This window comes from Triticum urartu, chromosome 2A (genome assembly GCF_056163025.1).
Source record: "Triticum urartu cultivar PI428250 chromosome 2A, HENAU_Tu73, whole genome shotgun sequence".
NCBI lineage: Eukaryota > Viridiplantae > Streptophyta > Magnoliopsida > Poales > Poaceae > Triticum > Triticum urartu.
In genome coordinates, this window is record NC_141874.1 from 199,575,712 (window position 1) to 199,601,677 (window position 25,966).

Genomic DNA, 25,966 nt, shown 5'->3' on the forward strand with positions numbered 1-25,966 from the left:
TGATTCTTAAACAGTTTATAGTTTGCATCAAAGGATTCATCAATAACAATGGGGTTAGCACAAGTGAAGCCAGATAGAGTGGATGGATCTGCTGAAGGTTCCTTTGCAGCAACCCATGTGGTTTTGGGGTACTGCTCAGGTTTCCAGTAAGAGCCATCAGTATTCATTTTCCTTACGAACCCAACACCCTCTTTCCTAGGGTTTCGGTTCAGGATCTGCCTTTTAAGGACATCACATAGTGTCTGATGCCCTTTGAGACTTTTGTACATCCCTGTTTCAAGCAATGTCTTCAACCTAGCATTCTCATCAGCAATAGTAGTGGTATCCTCAGCAGAGGGGTTAGTTCCCACATCAACAGTTGAAGATATTGCAACGGTAGCAGCAGTAGAACATTCAGCAACAGAAGTAGTATTATCACGCTCAATGCATTTAAGACATGGTGGTTCAAATCCTTCCTGAGCTGAACTAATCTGTTCGGCGCGAAGTGACTTCTTCACAAGCATAGCAAGCTCCTTTCCAATGTCTTCAGGATCATCAGAACTGCTGTCAGATTCTTCTTCAGATGAGGAGACAGCTTTTGCCTTCAAGGCACAAGTTCGCCCATAGTTGGGACCGTAGATATCTCTTTTCTCAGAAAACTGAAACTCGTGTGTGTTGAGCCTCTCAAGTATGTCAGACGGATCGAGTGTCTTGAAATCAGGACGTTCTTGAATCATCAGGGCTAGGGTGTCAAACGAACTGTCAAGTGATCTCAGGAGCGTCTTGACGACTTCATGCTTGGTGATCTCAGTAGCGCCGAGGGCTTGAAGCTCATTTGTGATGTCGAGTCGATCAAATGTGAGCTGGACATTCTCATTGTCATTTCTCTTGAAGCGGTTGAAGAGGTTGCGAAGGACACTGATTCTCTGATCTCTCTGGGTTGAGACGCCTTCGTTGACCTTGGAGAGCCAGTCCCAAACTAGCTTAGATGTTTCCAAAGCACTCACGCGGCCATACTGTCCTTTGGTCAGATGACCACAGATGATATTCTTGGCAGTAGAGTCCAGTTGAACGAACTTCTTGACATCAGCAACAGTGACACCTTCTCCAGCCTTGGGAACACCGTTCTTGACGACATACCATAGGTCGACGTCAATGGCTTCAAGATGCATGCGCATCTTATTCTTTTAGTAGGGATATTCAGTTCCATCGAAGACGGGGCACGCAGCGGAGACTTTAATTATCCCTGCAGTCGACATAGCTAAAACTCCAGGTGGTTAAACCGAATCACACAGAACAAGGGAGTACCTCGCTCTGATACCAATTGAAAGTGCGTTATATCGACTAGAGGGGGGTGAATAGGCGATTTTTATGAGAATCTTCAAAACGTGGAAGTTTCGAAGACAAACGATAGAAATAAACCTATTACCATGCAGCGGAAGGTAGACTACACTAGGCAAACCATAGTCAAGTATTCAGTGAAGTGAAAGCACAATGACTAATAGTAGCAAGGTAGTAAGGATCAGGTAGGAAGATATTATGAAGCCAATCAGAACAAGCAGTCACTCAGTGAAGACAAAAGATAATGCAATCATACAATGACTTCACAAGGACCAACAGTAAGTAAAGGGAAGGAAAGGATGAAACCAGTGACTCGTTGAAGACAATGATTTGTTAAACCAGTTCCAGTTGCTGTGACAACTGTACATCTGGTTAGGGAGGCTAGGTATTTAAACCTGAGATCACACAGTTCCGGACACCCAGTCCTGAACACGCAGCTCAGGACACCCAGTCCTCACCGTATTCCCCTTGAGCTAAAGTCACACAGACCTCGCTCAATCACTCTGGTAAGTCTTCAAGGTAGACTCCCAAACCTTCACAGACTTCGTTCACCGGCGATCCACAATGACTCTTGGATGCTCAGAACGCGGCGCCTAACCGGCTGGAGGATTCACAGTCCTCAAGTGTAATAAGTCTTCAGATCACACAGACAGGAAGACTTAAGTGATGCCTAACACTCTTTGGCTCTGGGTGTTTAGGGCTTTATCCTCGCAAGGAATTCTCTCTCAAAGGCTTCGAGGTGGGTTGCTCTCAAACGACAAAATCCGTACTCTAACTCTAAGCAGCTAACCGTTTATGGTTGTAGGGGGTGGGCTATTTATAGCCACTAGGAAACCTGACCTGATTTGTCCGAAATGACCCTGGGTCACTAAGGAACTAACACGTGTTCCAACGGTCAGATTTCAAACACACACGGCAACTTTACTTGGGCTACAAGCAAAGCTAACTTGTCCGACTCTGGACAAGATTCGCTCTCATAGTCTTCACTCGAATACATAGGTTTTGGTTAAGCATCACTTCATTCATTCTGACTGGTTCTCTTGGACCCCACTTAACAGTACGGTGGTTCCTATGACTCAACAAAGAAGAAAAAGAACAACGAAAGATCTAAATCTTCGCGCTCCATAGTCTTCATGCGATGTATTCTCTTGTCATAGTCTTCAATGTGAATGTCTTCACACACCACCTTTGACATCAATTTCTTCATACATTTTTAGGGGTCATCTCTGGTAGGAAAACCGAATCAATGAGGGACTTCTACCTGTGTTATCCTGCAATTCTCACAAACACATTAGTCCCTCAACTAGGTTTGTCGTCAATACTCCAAAACCAACTAGGGGTGGCACTAGATGAACTTACACATACGGTGGCCAGCGTGGAGCAGAGCCAGTGCTATAATGGAGCATCACGGGGGGTCGCCTGTGGCTGTGATGCAATGGAGCATCATCAGTGCCGCCGCCCGCCGGTATGGTCGTCGGTGTTGTGATGCAGCACCACCGAGGCCTTGGAGGTGCTGCGATGGAGCTTCATCCTCGATGTCAGCTGTCAGGGCTGCTGCAGCCGGGAGCAGGACCAAGCGAGCGGCAAGGGTTGTCGCCAGCGGAAGGAGAGACAAGGTCAGGGGGGAGGGGGTCCTCCTGGATGTCTGGCGAGAGGAGGAAGATGGGTTGTGACTTTACGATCGAACGGTCACGTGCTCCTAATCGGACGGTTCCAAAGGCGGATGATAATCTGAAAACATCATCCGAATGATTTGTCCCGAAATAATGTGGAATAATTGTTAATAATTAATTCGAATTGGAGCAATGTCTAATTTTTAGCATTTCGGAGCAATGTCTTCAGAGCATCTCTAGCCACGCCCCCAACAGCCCCCCAGGCCACTTTTTCGGCAACGGTGCCAAAAAAACATCCCAGTCGCGCCCGCAGAACGTCGAAAAGCGCCAGTTCGGCCTGTTTTTGGGCCCGGCGGTCGCATGACGAACCCGGCGCACTGGGGGCGATCGGGGGCTCCGACGCAAGGGAAAAGCGCGGCTGGCCCACCCCGTCAGGTGAAAAGTCAAGTCTTTCTTCCCCGATTTGCCTCCCACCCCCCGCGCCCTCGGCCTTCACTAGCTGTATTCGGGAGCCGCCCGCCGCCCTTCACCGCTAGATAGCCAATCCCCGCTGGAAAAATAGTAGAGGTTCGCCGAGGCAGCCCATCCACCAGCAGTTGGGCGTTTCCGGCCACCGTTTCCGGCCGCGGATGGGCAGTTTAGCGGCGGGTACACGCCCGCCAGCGCGCAAGGTGTTCGGCGATTTGCCTGCCTCGGCGAGATGGACTCGGATGACGAGGAAGTGCTCGCCGCATTGCTGGAGGAGGAAGCCGAGGCCGATGTCCAGGAGGAAGAGCATCTCATGGTGCTCGCTACCCTCGCCCAGCTGCTGGCGAGCAATGAAAAGCCGCGGCGAGGTGGCTTGGCACTGGGGCGGGTGGAAGCAAAGAATTGGCATCGTCTCGGAGGCTACTGCATGCTCTACTCCGCCTACTTCGCCGACGCTCCACTGCGCGGTGACAAAACATTTCGGCGCCGTTATCGGATGAGCCGAAAGCTTTTTCTCAGGATTTTGAATTCCATCCGGGAGTTCGACAGCTACTTCAAGTGCAAGAAAGATTGCACCGACAAACTTGGATTCACCTCGATTCAGAAGTGCACAACAGCGATGAGGATGCTTGCATACGAAGCTCCCGGTGATTCACTCGACGAGTATGGGCGCATGGCCGAGTCCACCAGCATTGAGTGTTTCTACAAGTTCTGTCGGACAGTGGTGGCAGTGTTTGGACCGCAATACTTGCGAACACCCAATACGGAAGACACTGCTCGGATCCTAGCACAGAATGCAGCAAGAGGATTTCCTGGGATGCTTGGAAGCATCGACTGCATGTATTGGAAATGGAAGAACTGCCCATTTTCTTGGCAGGGGATGTACAAAGGTGCCAAAGGCGGTTGCAGTGTGGTACTTGAGGCAGTGGCCACACAGGACCTCTGGATTTGGCATTCCTTCTTTGGTATGCCAGGAACTCACAATGACATCAACGTGCTGCAGTGCTCCCCTGTCTTTGCCAAGCTTGTTGAAGGTCATTCTCCTCCGGTGAATTTCGAGGTCAATGGGCGGCACTACAATAAGGGGTACTACCTAGCTGATGGCATCTATCTGAGATGGTCTACATTTGTGAAGACTATCTCAAACGCTGTGCCAGGAGGCAAGAAGTACTACTTTGCCAAGTGTCAAGAGGCTTGCAGGAAGGATGTCCAGCGGGCTTTTGGTGTGCTCCAATCTTGATTTGCTGTTGTCCGCTACCCTACTCAGACCTGGTCGAAAGATCAAATGTGGGAGATCATGACTTGTTGTGTCATCTTGCACAACATGATCATCGAGGGCGAGCAGGAAGAGCCAGTGTTTGACACTGAATCATAGTACAGGCAGGGTCCTCTAGCCGAAGTTGATTACCAGCTACCGGCAACCTGGACTGCCTACCTCAGTATGCGCCAGGAGATCCGAGACCCACAGATGCATCATCAACTGCAGCAGGATCTGGTGGAGCACCTATGGAGGCTCAAGGGTGATGCCGGGCTCGACGTGTGATGAAATATGAGTTTTTATTTGTTGAACAATATAATTTGTATTGGACTATTTGTTGTTGCACTATTTTATTGAACTAATTGATTTTCTGTGATGAACTATGTGATTAAAAAAATATTTATGTTCATAATTGAATGCCGAGTCACGGCGAACCACGCAGAATATGGGCCGATTATCACCCATATGGGGCCTTTTATTCGCCGAAAGTGGGCTGAAAATTGGGCCAATCTCAGCGCCTGGGGGCGACGACTGGACGCCCAATCACCCCCAATGCCGGTTCTATCGCCGGCTCGCCCCCAAGAGGCGATTTTTATGCCTCCTGAGGGGCCAACGGCTGAATATGCTCTCAGGCACGATGGACCTCGTGCATGAATCGTAAGGCATTCATTTCCATCCACCCCTCTAGACGAATTACGAGCTGACGACACTAAATGATTTGCTTAGATGACAATCTAAGTGAACACATTCGGTATGGCAATTTCTGTTTTTAGAGCACGTCAATTTTCATCTTCTTTCCGTTGGTGTAGCATGGTAATTCCTTTAGACAACATACAAATCCTCATGATGGTAATTTTCACCATTTTTATGCAATCATGACAAATTCGTGAAAACATACGGCGATTACTCTCCTGCGTTAATGGTTTTTTCTGACAATCCTTTATACAACATGACAATTTTACTTTAGAACAACGTGAATCCTTATACAACATGGCAATATCTGTTTCCGCATAGCAATTCTGAAGCGTTCGCTAGAAGTGAATTTTGAGAGAAAGAGAACGTTTGCTCGTTCCTACCTGGCAGGGGGACGATCATTCGCTCGGGTTACCCCTGTATATTGATATCCATGTATTTATAAAATAGAAAAAATATTTAAAGACAAAATAAAATATTCATTTTACTAAAATGAGTTAGTCCAGTTAGAGAGAGGGGTAGATATGTTTATGGGATTTTTAGAGGGTTGGTCACTGGACTTTTACAGTTTATGGATATTTCTCGAAGAGCTTTGCTGGCTACACCTAAGGATTAAATCTATAGAATTAATGTTACAGACCGAGATGGAAAGATTTGACTGGAAATAGGAGGGAGATGTTGGCTCACATCCTCACACAGTGATACCCAAATTGCTTCATTTACGGATAAGACTTACGAAAACTGTCCTACGGACGGGCGTGCCAGCGCCTAATTCATCCAACTCCCCTGAATTTTAGGGGTGGGGACCTCCTCCCCCAATCTTATGATGACAACTCTCTCCGTAACCTTAAATCTGTAAACAATTGCCTGTAAGTGTAGCATTGCTCCAGTAATATTTCGGGTGAGGATTTAGTGAGGGATAGGGCAGGTCCATAGCCCAATTCCACCATTCACTATGCAGGTGTAGGTTGTTTTGGGGCATTGTAAATTCATAGTCACAAAATGCCGACGAGAAGGAGGATTGTGTATGGAAACCTTTTTCAGGAGAAGTATGAAACACCATCCTGCAATAGCATATTGCATAGCTCAAGTATGAAGTAATTTTTCTAGTTATCTGTGCTAGTTGAATGATGAATGTAACGACATGTTTCACATAGTGAATTGCAAGGAACCACAACTTTCAATGGAAACAATCACAACTTACCACAATTTTTGGGTGTTTTCCCGTAGATCCCACAAATTCAATGTCAACTACCACCATAATACCCCAAACTCTCATTTGATAAAAAATCTAACATGTCAGCGCCACCTAGTAGACATCATGTGGCATTGTTGAGTCACCAATGTCTGGCCTGGGCTATGTGGTCGAAACGAACTAGGAACAACTCACTGTCTTGTATGTTCTCGCCTGCCTCCAACCAAAGGGTCGTCCTGCGCTTGCAGATAATTTGGTTTGTGTCCCGGTGATGTCTATCTTGGCCTAGAGTCTCCATGGAGGTTGCCTCAAATTTGTGGGGTTGATGTCTTGAAAAGTCTAGAATTGCCTCGCCTGGAGTAGCATGTACTCCCTCCATTCCAAATTACTCGTCACAGAAATGGATGTATCTAGAACTAAAATACATCTAGATACATCCATGCCCGCGACAAGTAATTCGGAACGGAGGGAGTAGGTGGTTAGCCTAGATAGAAGAGTCAATGAAGCGGTTAGCAAATTCCAAGAGTTAGAATTTTAGTATGTGTCGGTTAGCAAATTCCATGTGTTAAAATTTTGGACAAGTCTAGCGAGCAGCCGTTAGCTCGTTAGTGTTTCACGGCAACCGGTAATTAATGAAAAGTGATTGTCCTCTTATCCTGAATAGGAAAGATTCCTCTGGTCCCAACTAGTAGTTAAAAAGAAAATATTCAACAGACATACGCATTAAATGGTCCACATGCATGGCTGCGTCTTGTTTCACTCAATGGACGTGGATGGCTTTGGACCATTTAATTCATGATTTACAAATTTTAAAAAACCATAACTTCTAAACCGCGCATCAAAATTAAGATCCGTTTTCATCGTTGGAACCCTCATGACGTGCTCTTCGAAACTAGATCCCGCATGGATATGTTTTGATGATTCTTTATGCAACTTAATACCTCGTTTTGTGCAACCGCCTAGTAATCAATGTGCAACTAGCTCACCGTGGATGTGCAACTTCTCGCCTACCCCGTGGACGTGCAGTTTTCACTGATGTCACCTCCACCCCCTCAAACTACCCCTGCCAGTGAGATGTGCAACTTCGTATGTTGCACAGGCCAACTGCCTAGTAATCGAGGTGCAACTTTTCCCTTGCCCGTGGCGGTGCTTTCACTATCTGCCGCATCTGCCAACTTCCTAGTACTGGATGTGCAACTTCGGATATTGTCACGACCCACTGTCTAGCAGTGATGTGCAACTTTTCATCATACCCCCATGGATGTATACATGAGTTGCACACAGTCTTCTAGGCAGTTGGCCGGATAGACCACCCCTGCTAGTGAGATTTGCAACTTTACTGCCTTGTCTATATGCAGCTTTTCACTATCCTCGTGAGTATGGATTTTTCACCATCCAACTATCCCCTACATATGCGATGTGCAACTTCATATATTTACTCGGCCAACTGCCTAGAGCACTATGTGCAACTCCGTTTGTTGCCCCCGCCAACTAAAACTGCATATCCACAAGTAGGGAGGGTAAAGAGTTGCACATCGACTAATAGATAGTTAGCTTGAACAACATACTAAGTTGCACATATCGACGATAGGGGAGGTGGGGCAGGGTGTGCTAACAATAGAAATCCACAAGTAGGTACGAGGGTTCCACATCTACCAATAGGTAGTTGGCCAGAATAGTAGACTAGTTGCACATAACAAAAGTTGGTGTTAGTTGCTATGTTATAGCCTCATTGGAGGTTGGATCATGTTGCTCTAAAATTGGTTTTGAAAAAAGTTGGACCATGCAGTACTAAAGTTGCACCATGCAATACTAAAGGTTGCACAATATAGCCCCAAAGTTGGCATCTAAAAAATTTCGTCAAAACATATCCATGCGGGATCTAGTTTCAGAGATCTCGTCGCAAGGATTTTGACGGTGAAAATAAATTTGAATTCCGATGCGTGGTTTGAAAGATATGCCTTTTTGAATTTTTGAAACCCCGAAATAAATCCACATGGATCTGTCTGTTCCCACGCTAAGGCTGGCCATAGTGGGGGTAACATAAGTAGTATCATGCACTTGGGACTCACAAACATGCTTATGTAGTAGGCAATTAAAGAAGGGAGAAATGGTTATAGTAACATAGGTAGATACCGTAACATAATAAATGTGATGCTACTATGTATCATGCATGGCAATAAATGAAACCACTTATGATACTAATCTATGATACTATGCATTATAGAGATAATAACATAGACTAGTAACATATGCATGTTACTAGTCTAAGTTACTCCCCACTATGACCAGCCTAAAGAAACAATATGAATGCATTTAATTCCAGGGTCACATGCACTAAGGGACAAAGAAATTAAGGCATGCATGTGCTATGAGCCGGCCTGCTTGTTTTGTCTAAAAAATGCGCGTGCACTTTAAAGAATTTGGATAGAATTTTAGTATGTGGCTAATGATGACAGTTTTCTGGGGTTGTAAGTACGGAAATTATTCTCATAGCCAAGACATTAGAATTCCAGCTAATGACGAGATTTATGGGCTTGTGGATCGATTTTTTAAACCTACTCATTCTCAGGCTAGACCAACAACCAAACACCCTTTCTCCTATAGTACCTGACAACAAAATACCTAGAGACTAAACCCACGCAAAGCAACATTTTTTGCCCAGGTATGCAACCCTTGATAACCAAACTATCGAATTCCAATGCCGCCGCCAACTCATAAGCCGACACATGTTGATTAGTACCCCAAAATTACTCTCTAGGATTTAAAATTTTATAAGAATGTAAACACAATTCTTGTCAGAGTCATTTCTTACAACCTTTTGTAGGTTTTACCATGAGTTGGTAACACATGAGGTTTTCATGGCACTAGAAGTCTCCTTCCATTAATGCCATGAGGACACACATACAACACCACATCTGTCCACCTGAGCACCACGAGAGCACATGACCGGAGTTTGAAGGCGACACCCCTCTCTCTTTCGTACAATGCTACAAAAGCGGTTGATTCGTGGGATCCAAACAAATAATATAGCTTTTTTCAAGACAATAACATAAAAGATGGTTTCATGTATACACGGACTTGGACCATGGCATGCCTGTAATACATGTGGAGTACGTCGTGTGATTGCAAAGGATGAATTGACATCCATTGTTTTTAGCTCCTTTGTTGCTTTCTTTCTCCTTCCTTTTGAAACTTCGATGATGGCAAACCAGCATGGAAACATGTAACTCATACTGTAAAGTACAATTTTGAAGTGACGCCAGTTAAAAATACAACTCATTGCATTGTATGTTCTCGTCTACCTCTAACTAGTGGGTCGTCCTGCACTTAGATCTTGTTAGGTCTGTGTCCCTTGACGTCTTGCCTGGCCTGGAGCCTCCATGGAGGTTGCCCCAAAATTATTTGGTTGTTGTCCTAAAAAAGCCTCGGATAGCCTCACTTGAAGTATCATGTAGGTGGTTAGCCTAGATAGAGGAATCATGGAAATGATTAGCCTAGCCCAGGCATTAGAATTCCAATACCTGGCTATAAAAATTACTTGACGTCTTGCTTGGGATTGTAACTATGAAAATTGCAGGCCCGATGGCCGTGACTGCAAAAGGTCGACAAGGAAAGGCCTTGGGCGAAGTTCTCCATCGTGGTGCCATCTGACTCGCAAGCATTGGTTCAAGCGGCAGCACGGACGTTGATTGGCAATGGCAGAAACACCCTATTCTGGGAGGATAGATGGATTGACGGTTTCCGGATGTGTGAGCTAGCCCCGCGGATCTACTGCTGCATCCTGAAGAGAGTGCGGCGATCTAAGCTGGTAGCGGATGCACTAATTAACAATGATTGGACCAATGACATTGGCACCGGCCTAACGCCGGAAGCTGTGGACGAGTTTCTAAATCTCTGGCCCAGGATCGCGGCTGTGCAACTAGATGGCGAGGTGGAGGACACTGTGAGGTGGATGTGGGAGCAGAACGGCGTTTTCTCGGCTCGATCGGCCTATGTGGCTCGGTTTATGGGAAGAGAAGTGGCCGCAACAGCTGCATTTACTTGGCAATCTAAGGCGCCACGGCGATGCCGGTTCTTCTCTTGGCTGGCGCTAAGGAACAAATGTTGGACATCTGATAGACTTGCTAGACCTGGATTACCTCACCAAGACTCATGCCCGTTGTGCAACCAACATGAGGAAACCATGCAACACCTGATGATGAATTGTGTCTTCGCGAGGCAGATCTGGGTGGCCATCGGACGATTAATGAAGAGGGTGAACCTCGAACCAAGGCAAAATGAACCGCTAGAGCAATGGTCTATAAGATAGGACGGGAACACAAGTAGCGGACGTGCACACAAAGCGAAATGCCTCCTTGGGATGTGGATGATATGGAAGCAAAGGAATGATGTGGTCTTCAATGGTCACGTGCCTTCGGTCCCACACACCATCCAACGCATACGAGATGAAGGTACACTTCGGGCGAAGGCGGGATTGTTCAAAGGTGACATGGAAGGATTCGAGGTGGAGCAAGGAGTGTGGGGCACAAGCGAGTAGTCCGTTGTAGAACTAGGGTAGTGCCGGATTAAATCTGCATGTAAATAAGCTTGTAACCGTGGATTTTGGGGCTCCCTCCCCCCCCTCTTCTTCTTTAATGAATGATACGCACACTTGTATGTATTTGAGAAAAAAACTATGAAAATTACTCTTTGTAGATGGACCTGTCAATTGACTTGTCAAACTTAAATTCTCCCGGCCGCAAACCAAATGCCCTTCCTGCTATGTTGTCTGACAAGGCAAGAAATTACTTGGAAACCAAGTCCAAGTCGGGCCGCAAACCAAATGGCCTTTCTGCCATGTTGTCTGACAAGGCAAGAAATTACCTGGAAACAAAGTCCAGGTCGGGAAACATTTTTCCTCGGGCCCGTAGTCTTGGAAACAAACCAAACTAGTCAGTTGTAACAGCCGTCAACTTTGTCTCAAAAAAAAAAAACAGCCGTCAACTCAAAAGCCGAGATTGGTGTCCGGCAATTACCCTTCGAGATTTTTTCCAAACCATGCAAGAGATTTGCATGTATTCATCATATAGAAAGGATGAGCACAATGTCAAAAATGGCGCCAAATGGCACGATCTAAAGGCAAAACCACAAAATAAATAAACGACCTACGGATCTATGGCACAAGCGCCGACCAAGACTGAACAATAGCCAACCAAGTAAGAACTAGTAGGAAACTAGGAACAGGAAGAAACCATAGACCATACACGAAGGAGTTATCAGCACCCGATAGCAACGACCACAATAGCAGAAGTGCAAGTCCTCCTATATGGCATCCGCCTAACCATACTTGCGTGAGCATGGACACCAACACAGAGACGACCGCAACATCACAACGAGCATAATACAAGCGCGGGGAGAAGATGAGCGTAGGGACGACGTGCAGCCAACCAAAACACGCACCACCGAAACGACCAAAGGTACTACAACTAGACCGACAAACCCTAGGAGGAGGGGCGCCCATATCACAACCGAGGGACGCCGGAGCACCAGCTTGTAAACACATCTCTCATCGATTCACTCAGCTTTTTCTCAAATCTGTTTGCCAAACTTTTCAAGGGTGTTACCATGCGTTGGTAGCATGCATGGGTAGCACACGAGGTTCCCATGGCACTAGAAGTCTTTTCCCATTAATTCCATGACGACATACATGTACACCATCACATTTGTCCATCTACAAACCACGAGAGCACATCACCGGAGCCTGGAGGCTGACACCCCTCTCTCTTTCGTATGACGCCACAAACGCGGCCTGTTTTGCAAGAGCCAAACAAATAACAGAACCGATTTTTTGTTTGAGACAATAATGGAACAGATGGTTCCATGTCTACAGGAACCTGGACCATGGCGTGCCTGTCATACATGTGGAGTACGTCGGACGATTGTCGATTGGAGAGGCTGAATTGACATCAAATTGTCTTTAGCTCCTTTGTTGCTTTTTGTGTCCCTCCTTTGATTCTTGGCTGATATCAGCCCACCAACATGGCAACATGTAACACGTACTGTGATTCTGTGAAGTATATTCTGAAGCAAGCGACGCCGGCCAAAAATCCTCTGCAAAGCACAACCGGCCGTGAGAATGCTCTTTCTGCACTCTAAGTAAGCAGAGTTTAACTACAGGTAGCTGTCAAAAAAAAGAGTTTAACTACATGTTAAAAAGAAATTGACTTATTACTGGGAAGCACAGGCCGACATTGCAGCTCCAAGATGGACCGGAAATCTTGAGGTCTTGCTAAAACATACCAAAATATAGGTACATGAATAGGTATACTTCCAGGCATCCTCAACATTATACCCGATATACTACAGGTGTTGCTTTGCCACATCTACTTTTCTTCCAGGCAAATGACCAATTTTACATTATTTCCACAAACTTGTACAGCCTATATATGATTCACACCAAAGCCAAAAAAAAGAAGAAGAAGAAAAACCCACACCACAAAGGAAAAGGAAACTCCCAGCATGGGGAGGAACTTACAAACCCCAGCTTGTGGGAAAAGTGGCGCCACCTGAGCTTTTGAAGTGGAACCGAACAAACCCAGAGCGCATGGCCTGGATGGCGATATCCACCAAGGCGATCAAAATAAACACAATCACAAAGAGAATGAACAGGATGTAGGGCCTCTTGCTCCACCGTCCAATCATACCCAGAGCAAACGGGTAGATCAGCACCAGAATCCACGCGTTGAACACCAGCCCAAGTCCTGCATCTGCCATCTGCATCAGTGACCATCCTCCCACTATCGCCTTGCCTATCGACGCGCCAATGGCACAGACATTCACCGCTATCACCACCATGGTAGGGATCAGCATCGGAGCCCACTGCACGGCATACAGTTCAGCAAACTTGTCGCTGGTACTGCTTGCTACCTGTTTCGCCGTCAGCTTGAATGAAACGCCCTTCAGGCCAAACAACTTCAGCACTATGTGAAATACTGCTGTAGGGTACACGGCTGTTGCACCAATAATGTAGAACTGCTCGTTGCGGATCCAGTCCAGCAGCGTGAGCCCAGCCCACTTGATCTCAACCATACCGATTAACTCGGTCAGGGCGATGACGATGACGAGGTACAACACATACGTGGGAAATGGCTTCTGTATGTAGAATTGCCCACGGAAGATCCATATCACCGGAAAGAGGAGATAGAACACAAGAAAGACAGATGAAACTGGGTAGGCTGTCATGTTGGCATAGGCAATTCTTTGCATTGGGTGGAGGCGGCGGCCAGCCAGGAGTGGGCAGTTCCGCGAGAAGAACATCTCAAGGGAGCCCCCTGACCAGCGCAAGATCTGGTAGAGCCGCTCAGTGAGGTTGATTGGTGCGGTGCCGGCGAATGCATCTGGCTCCATGCGGCAGTACATGGATCGCCACCCATTCCGGTGCAGCCGGAAGCCAGTCACCACATCCTCAGTTGCAATGTTGTACACCCAACCAACTTCTCTGCCCCATTCAGTCCCGTCCTCATATGCACATGTCATGACATGAGCTAAGTCAGCCATGACAGGCTCTTCAAGTGCCGGCGGCGACATGATGGAGCGTTCTTGGTCTGCTGCTGGCAGTATTGAGCTGATGAATGATGCTGAACTGCCAAACTTGGTGGAGCTGTCCACGATCTTGACGTTATCAGGTCTCCAGCGAGGTGGGTCAACACCGTAAAGTGCGACACGGCGGAACATGCAACCAGTGCCAACATAAGACGGCCCTTGGATGCCATTGAGGCCGAGCAAGGTGGCGTCAAAGAAGACACGATTGTGATTGCAGTACCTATCTGTGGGATCAACATCATCAAAGCGTTGGGGAAACTGGACAAAGGCAGTATTGTCACCTTCACGGCGATCGAGCATGAAACATATGCCAGCACGGAAGGCTTTAGAGTTGTTGACGTAGTGGTCACCATCGAAGTTGATGATGAAGGGCGCATTGGTCAGGAGGGCAGAGACTCGCAACTGTACATTCATGGCACCTGCCTTCTTTTGATGATCACAGCTTGGACTCTTCTCGCGGGAGATGTAAACGAGCATTGGGAGGCGCACATCAACTGCACTGAAGTCTAGAGGACTGTTGGTGCTTGCTCCTAGACCAAGTTCTGGTTCATAACTTGGATGTTTCAACATAACCTATTAAATAAAGATCGCAGTTTGAAATAAATAAGCACTCATGTATGATTCTAGTCATAAAAAATTATAGTAAAAAAAGTTAGAAGTGAAAATGTATACCTTAACAATTCCAACATGTTGTCCTTTCTTATGATTTTCAGCTGGGTCAATCCATGTGCCTGGCCACTGTGTCCCATCTGCCATCCAAGTTGCCTTTGCACCTTCTTTGGCAGCAGCATGATTGTACACATCTGACCGTTTGGGAATAAGGGTAAAAAGTGCATCTAACTGCTCCTTGAACTCATCATACTCTCTACACATGTGCCTGCGGTCGTTGACAAAGTCTTGTGGTGCATTTCCAGTGTATGGGCGTGTATTCAAAGAAAAATAGCTCTCAGGGGCTCTTGGCTCAATGGAATGTTTTCGGCAAAAGGGAACCCATAATGCAGCAAATTTTGCAGTCTCAAGCAAGCCATCATAATGGATTATTGACCCACCATCATCTGAGAGGTAGCAAGCATGCTTGTCAACTGGATAGTCTGCAGCAAGGATGGATATGATGGAGTTCATAGTGTATATCATAGGTTCATTAATGGGATCAACGGTGTTGATGAAGACATCAAGGCAAGGAAGGTTGGAGTTGCCGTCAGGGAGATCAAACTGCTGTTCCAAGAGGGTAAGGTTGGGGACACGCTTGACAGGGTTGAGCTTTGCAACTTGGTTTAGCAACCAAGTGACGCCAAACCAAAGATCCCCAACCATCGATATCCACCAGAGCCACATGCCATCCGCGTATGGGTGCCTGACACGCCATATGAAAAATAGGACGATAGCAACCAATCTGATCAAGCTCAGCAACCTGTTATACAGAAAAGAAGAACAATTAACTACAAGATCAACTCACGGATATAGCTTGAGGAAATAATACCCGATACTGAGGCTTAGCACGAGGACGAGAATCTCTAGCATAATTTAGAACCTTGCAGGATGTAAATTTAAGAGTAGTGCGAAGTGTGAACGATACCAAGATGAAATGCAAAATTACAAAGACACATCACCTTCCAGTCCAGGAAAAATAACAACTAACAATCACTCTAGTATGTTGGTAGATAAGTACAAAAAAAAAACAACAATGTTGGTAGATAAGTGTAAAACTAAAATTACAGAAGCATTTCGATGATGAGCATTCTTATAGACTTTCTCATGGCCACCTTCTATAATTGGTGGCTGAACCATATCTGACATATCAGCAAGTCCTGCCAACGTATTTAATCTCGCAACCACTATAACAGTGGAGTTCCACATGGAAGTCCTTATCAATAATAATATCTTTCTGAGTAAGCTCAGATTCAATCAGGTTGCTAAAACCACCATATTGATCAAAGATCTCTGACAGACAGTTGACCTTAATATGATAGTTTTAGTATTTGCCGATTACTAGTTTAAGTACTTTGCACATTAAGGAAATCTCCAATCTACATTGCCAGAGTTCGATGGCACAGTGAACGTAACAGAATTCAGTGGTATAGCAGGGTCCTTACATTTTGGAAAACCTAGATGGGAGGCGCCGTGAACACAACGGGGCGCCAAGGAGAAAGACCGAATGGAACTCGCGTCGAGAGGAAGCGGCGGATCGACGCCCTCCGGCCACCCGTGCACGACAGCGCGGCGAGCTGCAGAGTCGGGAGAGGGTTGCCGTGCAGGACGGCGAGGGCTGGAATCAGACAGCGCAAGTCCAGGGGTGGGGTCGAGGCTTAGCCGGCCCATTGGAGGGGCAGGCAGGGGCACGTCGCCCATCGCCGCCGCCTCCACCGCCGCCGTCGCCGTACCGTGGGTTTGGACGGGGGCGTGTGTGTGTGTGTGTGTGTGTGTGGGGGGGGGGGGGGGGGGGGGGGGGGGGGGAGCGTCCCCTCGCCATAGAGCGCGCAAAGTCGGCCGGCCCAGTAGCGTTAGTTCGTTAGTTTCGTTAGTTTTTAAATTTATTCATATTTTAAAAATACATATATATTAGAATAGACTAAAAAATATTCAGAAAATCAATTCATTTAAATTTTGCAGCTTTGTCTCGCTTCGTGCGAGACCAAGCGTCCCCTCGCCATAGAGCGCGCAAAGTCGGCCGGCCCAGTAGCGTTAGTTCGTTAGTTTCGTTAGTTTTTAAATTTATTCATATTTTAAAAATACATATATATTAGAATAGACTAAAAAATATTCAGAAAATCAATTCATTTAAATTTTGCAGCTTTGTCTCGCTTCGTGCGAGACCAAGCGTCCCCTCGCCATAGAGCGCGCAAAGTCGGCCGGCCCAGTAGCGTTAGTTCGTTAGTTTCGTTAGTTTTTAAATTTATTCATATTTTAAAAATACATATATATTAGAATAGACTAAAAAATATTCAGAAAATCAATTCATTTAAATTTTGCAGCTTTGTCTCGCTTCGTGCGAGACCAAGCGTCCCCTCGCCATAGAGCGCGCAAAGTCGGCCGGCCCAGTAGCGTTAGTTCGTTAGTTTCGTTAGTTTTTAAATTTATTCATATTTTAAAAATACATATATATTAGAATAGACTAAAAAATATTCAGAAAATCAATTCATTTAAATTTTGCAGCTTTGTCTCGCTTCGTGCGAGACCAAGCGTCCCCTCGCCATAGAGCGCGCAAAGTCGGCCGGCCCAGTAGCGTTAGTTCGTTAGTTTCGTTAGTTTTTAAATTTATTCATATTTTAAAAATACATATATATTAGAATAGACTAAAAAATATTCAGAAAATCAATTCATTTAAATTTTGCAGCTTTGTCTCGCTTCGTGCGAGACCAAGCGTCCCCTCGCCATAGAGCGCGCAAAGTCGGCCGGCCCAGTAGCGTTAGTTCGTTAGTTTCGTTAGTTTTTAAATTTATTCATATTTTAAAAATACATATATATTAGAATAGACTAAAAAATATTCAGAAAATCAATTCATTTAAATTTTGCAGCTTTGTCTCGCTTCGTGCGAGACCAAGCGTCCCCTCGCCATAGAGCGCGCAAAGTCGGCCGGCCCAGTAGCGTTAGTTCGTTAGTTTCGTTAGTTTTTAAATTTATTCATATTTTAAAAATACATATATATTAGAATAGACTAAAAAATATTCAGAAAATCAATTCATTTAAATTTTGCAGCTTTGTCTCGCTTCGTGCGAGACCAAGCGTCCCCTCGCCATAGAGCGCGCAAAGTCGGCCGGCCCAGTAGCGTTAGTTCGTTAGTTTCGTTAGTTTTTAAATTTATTCATATTTTAAAAATACATATATATTAGAATAGACTAAAAAATATTCAGAAAATCAATTCATTTAAATTTTGCAGCTTTGTCTCGCTTCGTGCGAGACCAAGCGTCCCCTCGCCATAGAGCGCGCAAAGTCGGCCGGCCCAGTAGCGTTAGTTCGTTAGTTTCGTTAGTTTTTAAATTTATTCATATTTTAAAAATACATATATATTAGAATAGACTAAAAAATATTCAGAAAATCAATTCATTTAAATTTTGCAGCTTTGTCTCGCTTCGTGCGAGACCAAGCGTCCCCTCGCCATAGAGCGCGCAAAGTCGGCCGGCCCAGTAGCGTTAGTTCGTTAGTTTCGTTAGTTTTTAAATTTATTCATATTTTAAAAATACATATATATTAGAATAGACTAAAAAATATTCAGAAAATCAATTCATTTAAATTTTGCAGCTTTGTCTCGCTTCGTGCGAGACCAAGCGTCCCCTCGCCATAGAGCGCGCAAAGTCGGCCGGCCCAGTAGCGTTAGTTCGTTAGTTTCGTTAGTTTTTAAATTTATTCATATTTTAAAAATACATATATATTAGAATAGACTAAAAAATATTCAGAAAATCAATTCATTTAAATTTTGCAGCTTTGTCTCGCTTCGTGCGAGACCAAGCGTCCCCTCGCCATAGAGCGCGCAAAGTCGGCCGGCCCAGTAGCGTTAGTTCGTTAGTTTCGTTAGTTTTTAAATTTATTCATATTTTAAAAATACATATATATTAGAATAGACTAAAAAATATTCAGAAAATCAATTCATTTAAATTTTGCAGCTTTGTCTCGCTTCGTGCGAGACCAAGCGTCCCCTCGCCATAGAGCGCGCAAAGTCGGCCGGCCCAGTAGCGTTAGTTCGTTAGTTTCGTTAGTTTTTAAATTTATTCATATTTTAAAAATACATATATATTAGAATAGACTAAAAAATATTCAGAAAATCAATTCATTTAAATTTTGCAGCTTTGTCTCGCTTCGTGCGAGACCAAGCGTCCCCTCGCCATAGAGCGCGCAAAGTCGGCCGGCCCAGTAGCGTTAGTTCGTTAGTTTCGTTAGTTTTTAAATTTATTCATATTTTAAAAATACATATATATTAGAATAGACTAAAAAATATTCAGAAAATCAATTCATTTAAATTTTGCAGCTTTGTCTCGCTTCGTGCGAGACCAAGCGTCCCCTCGCCATAGAGCGCGCAAAGTCGGCCGGCCCAGTAGCGTTAGTTCGTTAGTTTCGTTAGTTTTTAAATTTATTCATATTTTAAAAATACATATATATTAGAATAGACTAAAAAATATTCAGAAAATCAATTCATTTAAATTTTGCAGCTTTGTCTCGCTTCGTGCGAGACCAAGCGTCCCCTCGCCATAGAGCGCGCAAAGTCGGCCGGCCCAGTAGCGTTAGTTCGTTAGTTTCGTTAGTTTTTAAATTTATTCATATTTTAAAAATACATATATATTAGAATAGACTAAAAAATATTCAGAAAATCAATTCATTTAAATTTTGCAGCTTTGTCTCGCTTCGTGCGAGACCAAGCGTCCCCTCGCCATAGAGCGCGCAAAGTCGGCCGGCCCAGTAGCGTTAGTTCGTTAGTTTCGTTAGTTTTTAAATTTATTCATATTTTAAAAATACATATATATTAGAATAGACTAAAAAATATTCAGAAAATCAATTCATTTAAATTTTGCAGCTTTGTCTCGCTTCGTGCGAGACCAAGCGTCCCCTCGCCATAGAGCGCGCAAAGTCGGCCGGCCCAGTAGCGTTAGTTCGTTAGTTTCGTTAGTTTTTAAATTTATTCATATTTTAAAAATACATATATATTAGAATAGACTAAAAAATATTCAGAAAATCAATTCATTTAAATTTTGCAAGTGTTTACCACACATTTAAAATAAAATATTAATGCTGAAAAATGCCGGCTCAAAATTTTAAAAATATTAATAGCATTCACAAAAAAAGTTTCATGACATTTAAAAATATGATTGTGATAATTAAAACAATATTTATAGTTTTTTTTACATTTTATAAAAAATAGTAAAATTTTGAAAACATTCATGATACTCAAAAAATGTTCACGTGTCTCAAAAATATTAATGAATTTACTTTAAAGTTTTTATCTATACCTCTATACCTACCTACTAATAAAGTACAGAGCGTTTCTGCCCGCCCATCGTCATATGTTTTACAAAAAAGACCTGTTTTTTCTTGAAGTAATACATGGTCCAACACTAAGTGCTCTTTCTCTGTTCGGCTTCAGTCCAACTGCGCAGCCTCTGTCTCGCGCGCCTGCCCTCCGGTTAGTATTCCGTGTTCAGCTGCAGTAGGCCCAGTTTACCCTGTTTTCAGCCTGTTAGGTCTCTGGCTTTTATTATTTATAGTAAATATGTTAAACATGATTATGTTGTAACTTTGCAACCGTAATTCCGATTAAATAATCTGTACATGTAATTTGATCAGAAAAATGCGTAGTTTCCAACCGTGCTATTATTTGTTCTTGTTAACCCCTTTAAAACTCTGTTCAAAGCATAAACTAAATTAACCTACTTAATTGCTATGGTGTATTTTGGAAGATGCTAACACACAATATTGATCGATTTCGATGGGCATCTAGGAGTAATAAAGAAATGAGAGAATAAAGGGCGTGATCAGTAGGGATAAAAAAGAACAGGAGATTCAAAAAATATGAAGGAGAGAATAACACAAAGAAATTGGTATTAATACCAAAGACGTGGCATGCATGCAATGCAAATAATAAAAAAAAAATTAACACCAAGGGACGTGGGAGGGGCATGCGTATATACGTTTCTGCACAGTGTGCGCCTGTTATGTGCAGCGGGAATAAAAGCGTCAAGTTGTATGCAATGAACTAGGGTCGTTTCACTCAGACCTAGATAATTATTTTATTAATCTTCAAACATACGTAGAGATGGCCTAAACCAAATTTAATAGAATTCTTTTATTGAGATTAGAATCATCATACAAAACCATATCAAAAGTACTGTATGTGTAGCATGCTTTTTAATGTACCAATGGTATGAAATTTTGGTAGACCTCTGCCGAGAACAATTTATATGTTGTTGGGCCGTGCTGACGGATATTTCAGTGGACACATCAATTATCTCTTCTGTTGCAACGCACTAGCATATGTGCTAGTACAATGTAAAGAAGTTCACGTAATTGACAAAATCATACTCACAATTCAAAAAATGTCTGTGGCATTTTAAAAAATGTTTTAAAATATAGTAAAATAAAATTTAAGTTTTAATTAAAAAACTTACCATTTCAAAAAGTATTTGAAAAAAATTTCAAACATGTATTTGACAAAAATGTACATCAGGTATTACAAAAATGTTCAACATATATAATCTTTTATGAAAAACCAAAGAAATTGAAGAAATGAATATAATAAAATGAATACAAATTGGAAACATGAAGAAATCGAACGAAGAAATAAAAAAAACAATATATCATTCATTATTAGGCCGGCCCATTCATTGCACAATGTAGGCAAGAGGTGCATATATTTCGTGGTAAGCGAGATAGTATATGGAAGCAACTAGGTAGCGGGTACCCTTTCGGAGGCTCGCACGGTCACAGTTTGGGCCATGGGATTGCGGCAAGTGCTGCGGCCAGCCACGCCACTTGTTGTGCACTGCGCAAAGTCAGGACTTAATTTTTCCTGGTTGTCCCTAAGTTTTGATGAAAAAAAGTTTCATTTTTTTAGAAGCCGGGTTTTTTCGTGAGAAGCACAGTTGAGCTTCACAGTTGTGCTTCTCCAAAGAAAAAGTACCATGCTTGTGTTAAGAAAAGGAGAGCGCGCGTTACTCCCTCAAGAAATAAAAAAGAAGAAAAAGAGAGCGTGCGTTAAGCGCTGCACAATGCTCACGCATTATACAGAAGGCATATGAAAATTCCGTGGGAGCATTCGTGTCATAGCCTGCATTAGTGGGCACCGAGCACGCGAGTCGCGAAAGGAACTGTGCAAGCAATAGACTACGCGATCCATCTAATGATCAGACGCACTTAGCCTTAGAGGCGAACGGCCAGCAGCTGAGCACTATGAGCAATCACGCATGACCAACTCCCAAGTGCACCATCATCCGTTATGTGCGAGTCTTACATTTCCATTTGCAGCAGGCCTACGAGTGCTTTCAGTCGGCAAAGCACCAGCTGTCTAACAAAATGTTTCAATGAAACCCAGCCAGCTAGCGAAGATTCTTTTCTACGTAGTACTACGTGTATACGAGCGTGGTGCATGGAGCGCCCTTTGGACACCCACTGTCATGCTGAAATGCCAAATTTGACACATAGCTATCAAGAGACATCGGTGTCAAATTTGGTACTCCCTCCAATCCAAATTAATTGTCGCAACTCTAGGACAACTTTAATTTAGATTGAAGTATTTTTTATGTTGGTGTTGCAATTGCTAGTTAAGTGGTCTCTGGATTGACATAAATCAACATAAAAAAGCTATGCTTCACTCCTGCTAGCCCTTCTACGTAGCAAACACCCGTAGATCGTCCTAACTAAGGGTAACTTAGATGGTTAGATTCTCTATGATGGTGCCTGCAGCCCATCAGAATTTAAGTTCTAAACTTGCACGGGTAGGTCGCATATTTTCTCGACTTAATTCAGGCTTTCCGACGATGTTCTTGTAACGTGCTAGGTTTCTTAAGAAGGAGAAGCAAAAAACTCTAAAATGCATTTTATTCAGCTAAAGGAACTCGCCATAGGAGCATCTACCTGTTGTGATTCCCGTTTTCTTGATTTGGTAATGTTATTTCACAACAGAGTGTGACGCTAGTGCCAAAGCCTAGAAAGCGAATGTGGCATGCCTATTAGAGTATTAGGCCTTCGATGTGGAAGCCCTTATGTAATTTTTTTTCTCTCTCCCGTTTACATAATCGTGATGCTTGTAGAAAAACAAAATCGACTTAAACAAGATGATCCCTAACCTTTAAAAGATGAGTAAAGCAAACATTGAGCTACGTCTTTGGTGTGTCTATTGTCACGTAGATAACAAATAGGAGTCTCTGAAACTAGGGGTGGATTAACGACTAGCTCACCTTGTTAAAGATTGGCTCGTGATCATTAAGACTCGGATTACTAAGCTCATTTTTCCTAATGATTTAAATACAAAGATAACTCGGTGCATTAAAAGCTCAGGGATGCTCGGGAGCACTCATTACAGCACATCACAGGTACAAGTAGCATGTCATGTCAACAATAGCTTAACATATGATTTGAACGATCGCATTGTCAAATGCATTAATGATTTGCAATAGCCAACAAGGCAACATAATAGTGTAAGAAACATGGATAAGTCCAAGCATAGGAGGCATGTGGGCTAGATTTGTGAGGTGGCCTAGATGATTGTGATTAAATGGATTATGAATAATATTAACGGGTTTGACGAGCTGCTTGTGAAACTCGACTTCAAACCATTAAGCTCTTTATAGTTTAATAAGCTAAAATGAGCACAAGTTAAAACTAGTGGAGAAAACAAGTGATTGTTTCGAACTTTGAGCTTTTTGTCCATCCGTAGTTTCACCGGCCTTCATTGAAGGCAAACACTCAGCGTAGGACCGCGGGGACGCAAGTGAACTTTTGGCGTACAAGCACACTCACCAGAAAAAGTGACATTGAAAAAGTTTTACCATAACATAAACAATTCGTAATTTAGGGCGGCCAATTATGAACTGTTTATACGGAGTACATGGTTAATTTTAGTTTTATACATGAATACCTGGGCTGCGGTTGATCGACCATGATTTAACCTTTTGGCAAAAAAATACTTCAAATTTGACGTCATGTGTATCTTAACAAAATGAATGCTCTCTGATGAACCTTATGACGTAGTATTCCGTTTCTCACAAGAAAGGATACACTGTCAAATGCAACGTGACACTGCCACCTCAGAGTGCGACTGCATGCCCCATACCAATTATCTATGGCGGGACCGATTACCAACTAAGCTGCCACAAGTAAATCGTGATCGATCAACCGCATTATGGGCGTTCGACCGATTAGGCGGCCGCCTCTTGCCGCAGTGGTATACACACAAGTGCCATAAATTAGAAGGTGTTTTTTTTTTACATTTCGAAAAATAAATCGCGCGAAATGTTGAGTGTTAATAAAGATAAAGCACACCTGTAGGGATGCAGGAGGATGCCCTTGACCTTGAACGTCCGGTACAGCAGCGGCCGCCGGCCGTCCTCGCCGCCGTCCGCTATGGCGGCCGCCATCTCCCCCTCGTCGGCGGCCACCCAGTACTTGTCCTTCAGGCTGATCTTCTTCGCCACCTTGCTGCCGCCGTTCGCCTGCAGTGCCGGCGTCGCTCGGTTGGCGACGCCGGCCTTGTGCCCATTGCCGGTGCCGTTCTCCAGCGCCAGCGCCTGGTCCGCGACGCCGGCGCCATTGCTCGCATGACCGGCCCCGTTGGCTGCCGCCAAAGAACCCATGCCCCACGATTCCCAGCTATGAACAGTAGCTAGCTACACTCTCGTGCTTACATATGCTAGCTTTAACTGGCCGTGTGAGATGAGATCACCGGATGGACAGCAGCTGAGCGAGTGTATATATGGTGCACGGGCTATGGGAGTGGGAGTGCGCAGCGAGATGTACACCGGTACCGGACTGTCGGCTGCGTGCGTCCGATCGGAAGGCGGGTCACTTGGGAGGGAATACGGTTCTACAGGGTGGATCGGCTGGGCTGCAGCTATCAACTAGCGCGGGGACGATAAATTATTATTGCCATGCCATTGAGGAATGCACCTCTAGTTTATTCAGCAGCAGCTAGGCGATGGGATCCGGTCTTCCCTCTTGAGGAGCTAACGGTACGAATCGATCGGCGAGTTTTGCGCGCGCGCGGCTGACACTCACTGCAGCGAAGCATAACAATGACAGAGTGTAGGGAGCTCGTAAGTCTTCACCGCGCGCCTAGATAACTAACAATGCCACACGTGCCATTAAGGAATGCGGCGTGTTTAAGTATTAGCAGCGGAGATGAGATCCGCCCTGTTGTTGGTGGACTTCCGCTTCAGGAGAAACGGTGCAAATAGTCAGCGCTTAGCTTAGCAATATAAGAGCATCTACAGCCGGACCCCTTAAACCTGTCGCATACATTTGGGCGGACCGTCCAGTCACTGTCCGATCACTTTTTTTTACCTAGACAACCCTGAAACGTTTGGGCTAACCGACATTCCTCATATCAAGTCTAAATATAAGGCGAATATGAAGGCGTTCGGGCACGCCCATCACGTCGGACCCGGCCCATGTTGGTTCAACCGACCCCACATAAATTCCTTCATGTCCGCTCGCCCAACCAAACCCTAGCCACTTCACTCCCCTCCCCTCCACTCCCCTCCGTCATCCAAGCTCGTCTCCAACTCCTTCCGACTGTCTCTGGCATAGCGGGCAGCGGATCCGAGTCCTTCACCTTCAGATCCATCGATCCCGAGCTCATCCCACACGACCCCGAGGAGGTGATGGCTGTCCGGCTTGCACTCCGCCGCGCCCGGGAGGAGGCCCGTGCACGGCTGCGCTCGGACTCCATCCGTCAGGAATCCATTATGTCCGCCCAGATGGCGCATGGATCCGGCGCTAGGCCAGCCGTAGCTGCCTCGCTGGAGGACGTGCGGTCCATCTGGCGTCCGAACGCGCTGGTAGACGCGCAACCCCTCCGTTGACGTGCCAAGCATCGGGACGCACCATGGGCCTCGTCCAACGAGGCCATGGCACGGGGTGCCCGCCGTGGAAGGCACCGGGCGTGGGAGGCGGCGGCAGCCCTCGCGGCGGTGGACGTCGGGGAAGCGGAGTCGCATTCTTTGGCGCCCCATATGGTGCATCAGTCCGGGTGATGCAACTGCATCGTGGTGAACGTCGGCGGCTCGTCCCCGGACGGATCCGTCATCGATCTGACGTCCACTAGCACCCAACAGGTACCGGGCTCCGGCGAGGAAGAGTAGGGCATGGGAGACGGCGACGTCTTGAGTCCCGTGAGCCGGATTGTGTCCCATA

General features: G+C 44.9%; 1 protein-coding gene and 1 pseudogene across 2 annotated transcripts; one reads left to right on the forward strand and one right to left on the reverse strand.

Annotated features, from left to right (window-relative positions):
• The first annotated feature begins 3,828 nt into the window (after nt 1-3,828).
• LOC147984529 (uncharacterized) lies at nt 3,829-4,944 on the forward strand (annotated as a pseudogene).
• A 7,931-nt stretch (nt 4,945-12,875) lies between these two features.
• On the reverse strand, nt 12,876-24,813 carry LOC125536676 (putative mixed-linked glucan synthase 8). Of its 2 annotated transcripts, none has more exons than XM_048699924.2 (3): nt 24,098-24,813; nt 14,804-15,542; nt 12,876-14,704 (listed from the first exon to the last, which is right to left on the reverse strand). In XM_048699924.2, exons 1-3 carry the CDS (start codon nt 24,406-24,408, stop codon nt 13,061-13,063), a joined length of 2,694 nt encoding a protein of 897 aa, XP_048555881.2. In that variant the 5' UTR covers nt 24,409-24,813; the 3' UTR covers nt 12,876-13,060. The 2 variants fall into 2 exon arrangements, with proteins under 2 accessions (XP_048555881.2, XP_048555882.2); XM_048699925.2 differs by lacking the exon at nt 24,098-24,813 and adding an exon at nt 16,225-16,539.
• Between the last annotated feature and the right edge of the window lie 1,153 nt (nt 24,814-25,966).

Bases quoted from the DNA above. Each gene is read 5' to 3' on its own strand.
- LOC125536676 (XM_048699924.2), bottom strand. From the start codon at position 24,408: ATGGGTTCTTTGGCGGCAGCCAACGGGGCCGGTCATGCGAGCAATGGC. The intron at 15,543-24,097 runs GTGTGCTTTATC...TCTGTATAACAG, and splicing joins ATCCTCCTGCATCCCTACAG to GTTGCTGAGCTTGATCAGAT. The intron at 14,705-14,803 runs GTATACATTTTC...TTTATTTAATAG, and splicing joins AACATGTTGGAATTGTTAAG to GTTATGTTGAAACATCCAAG.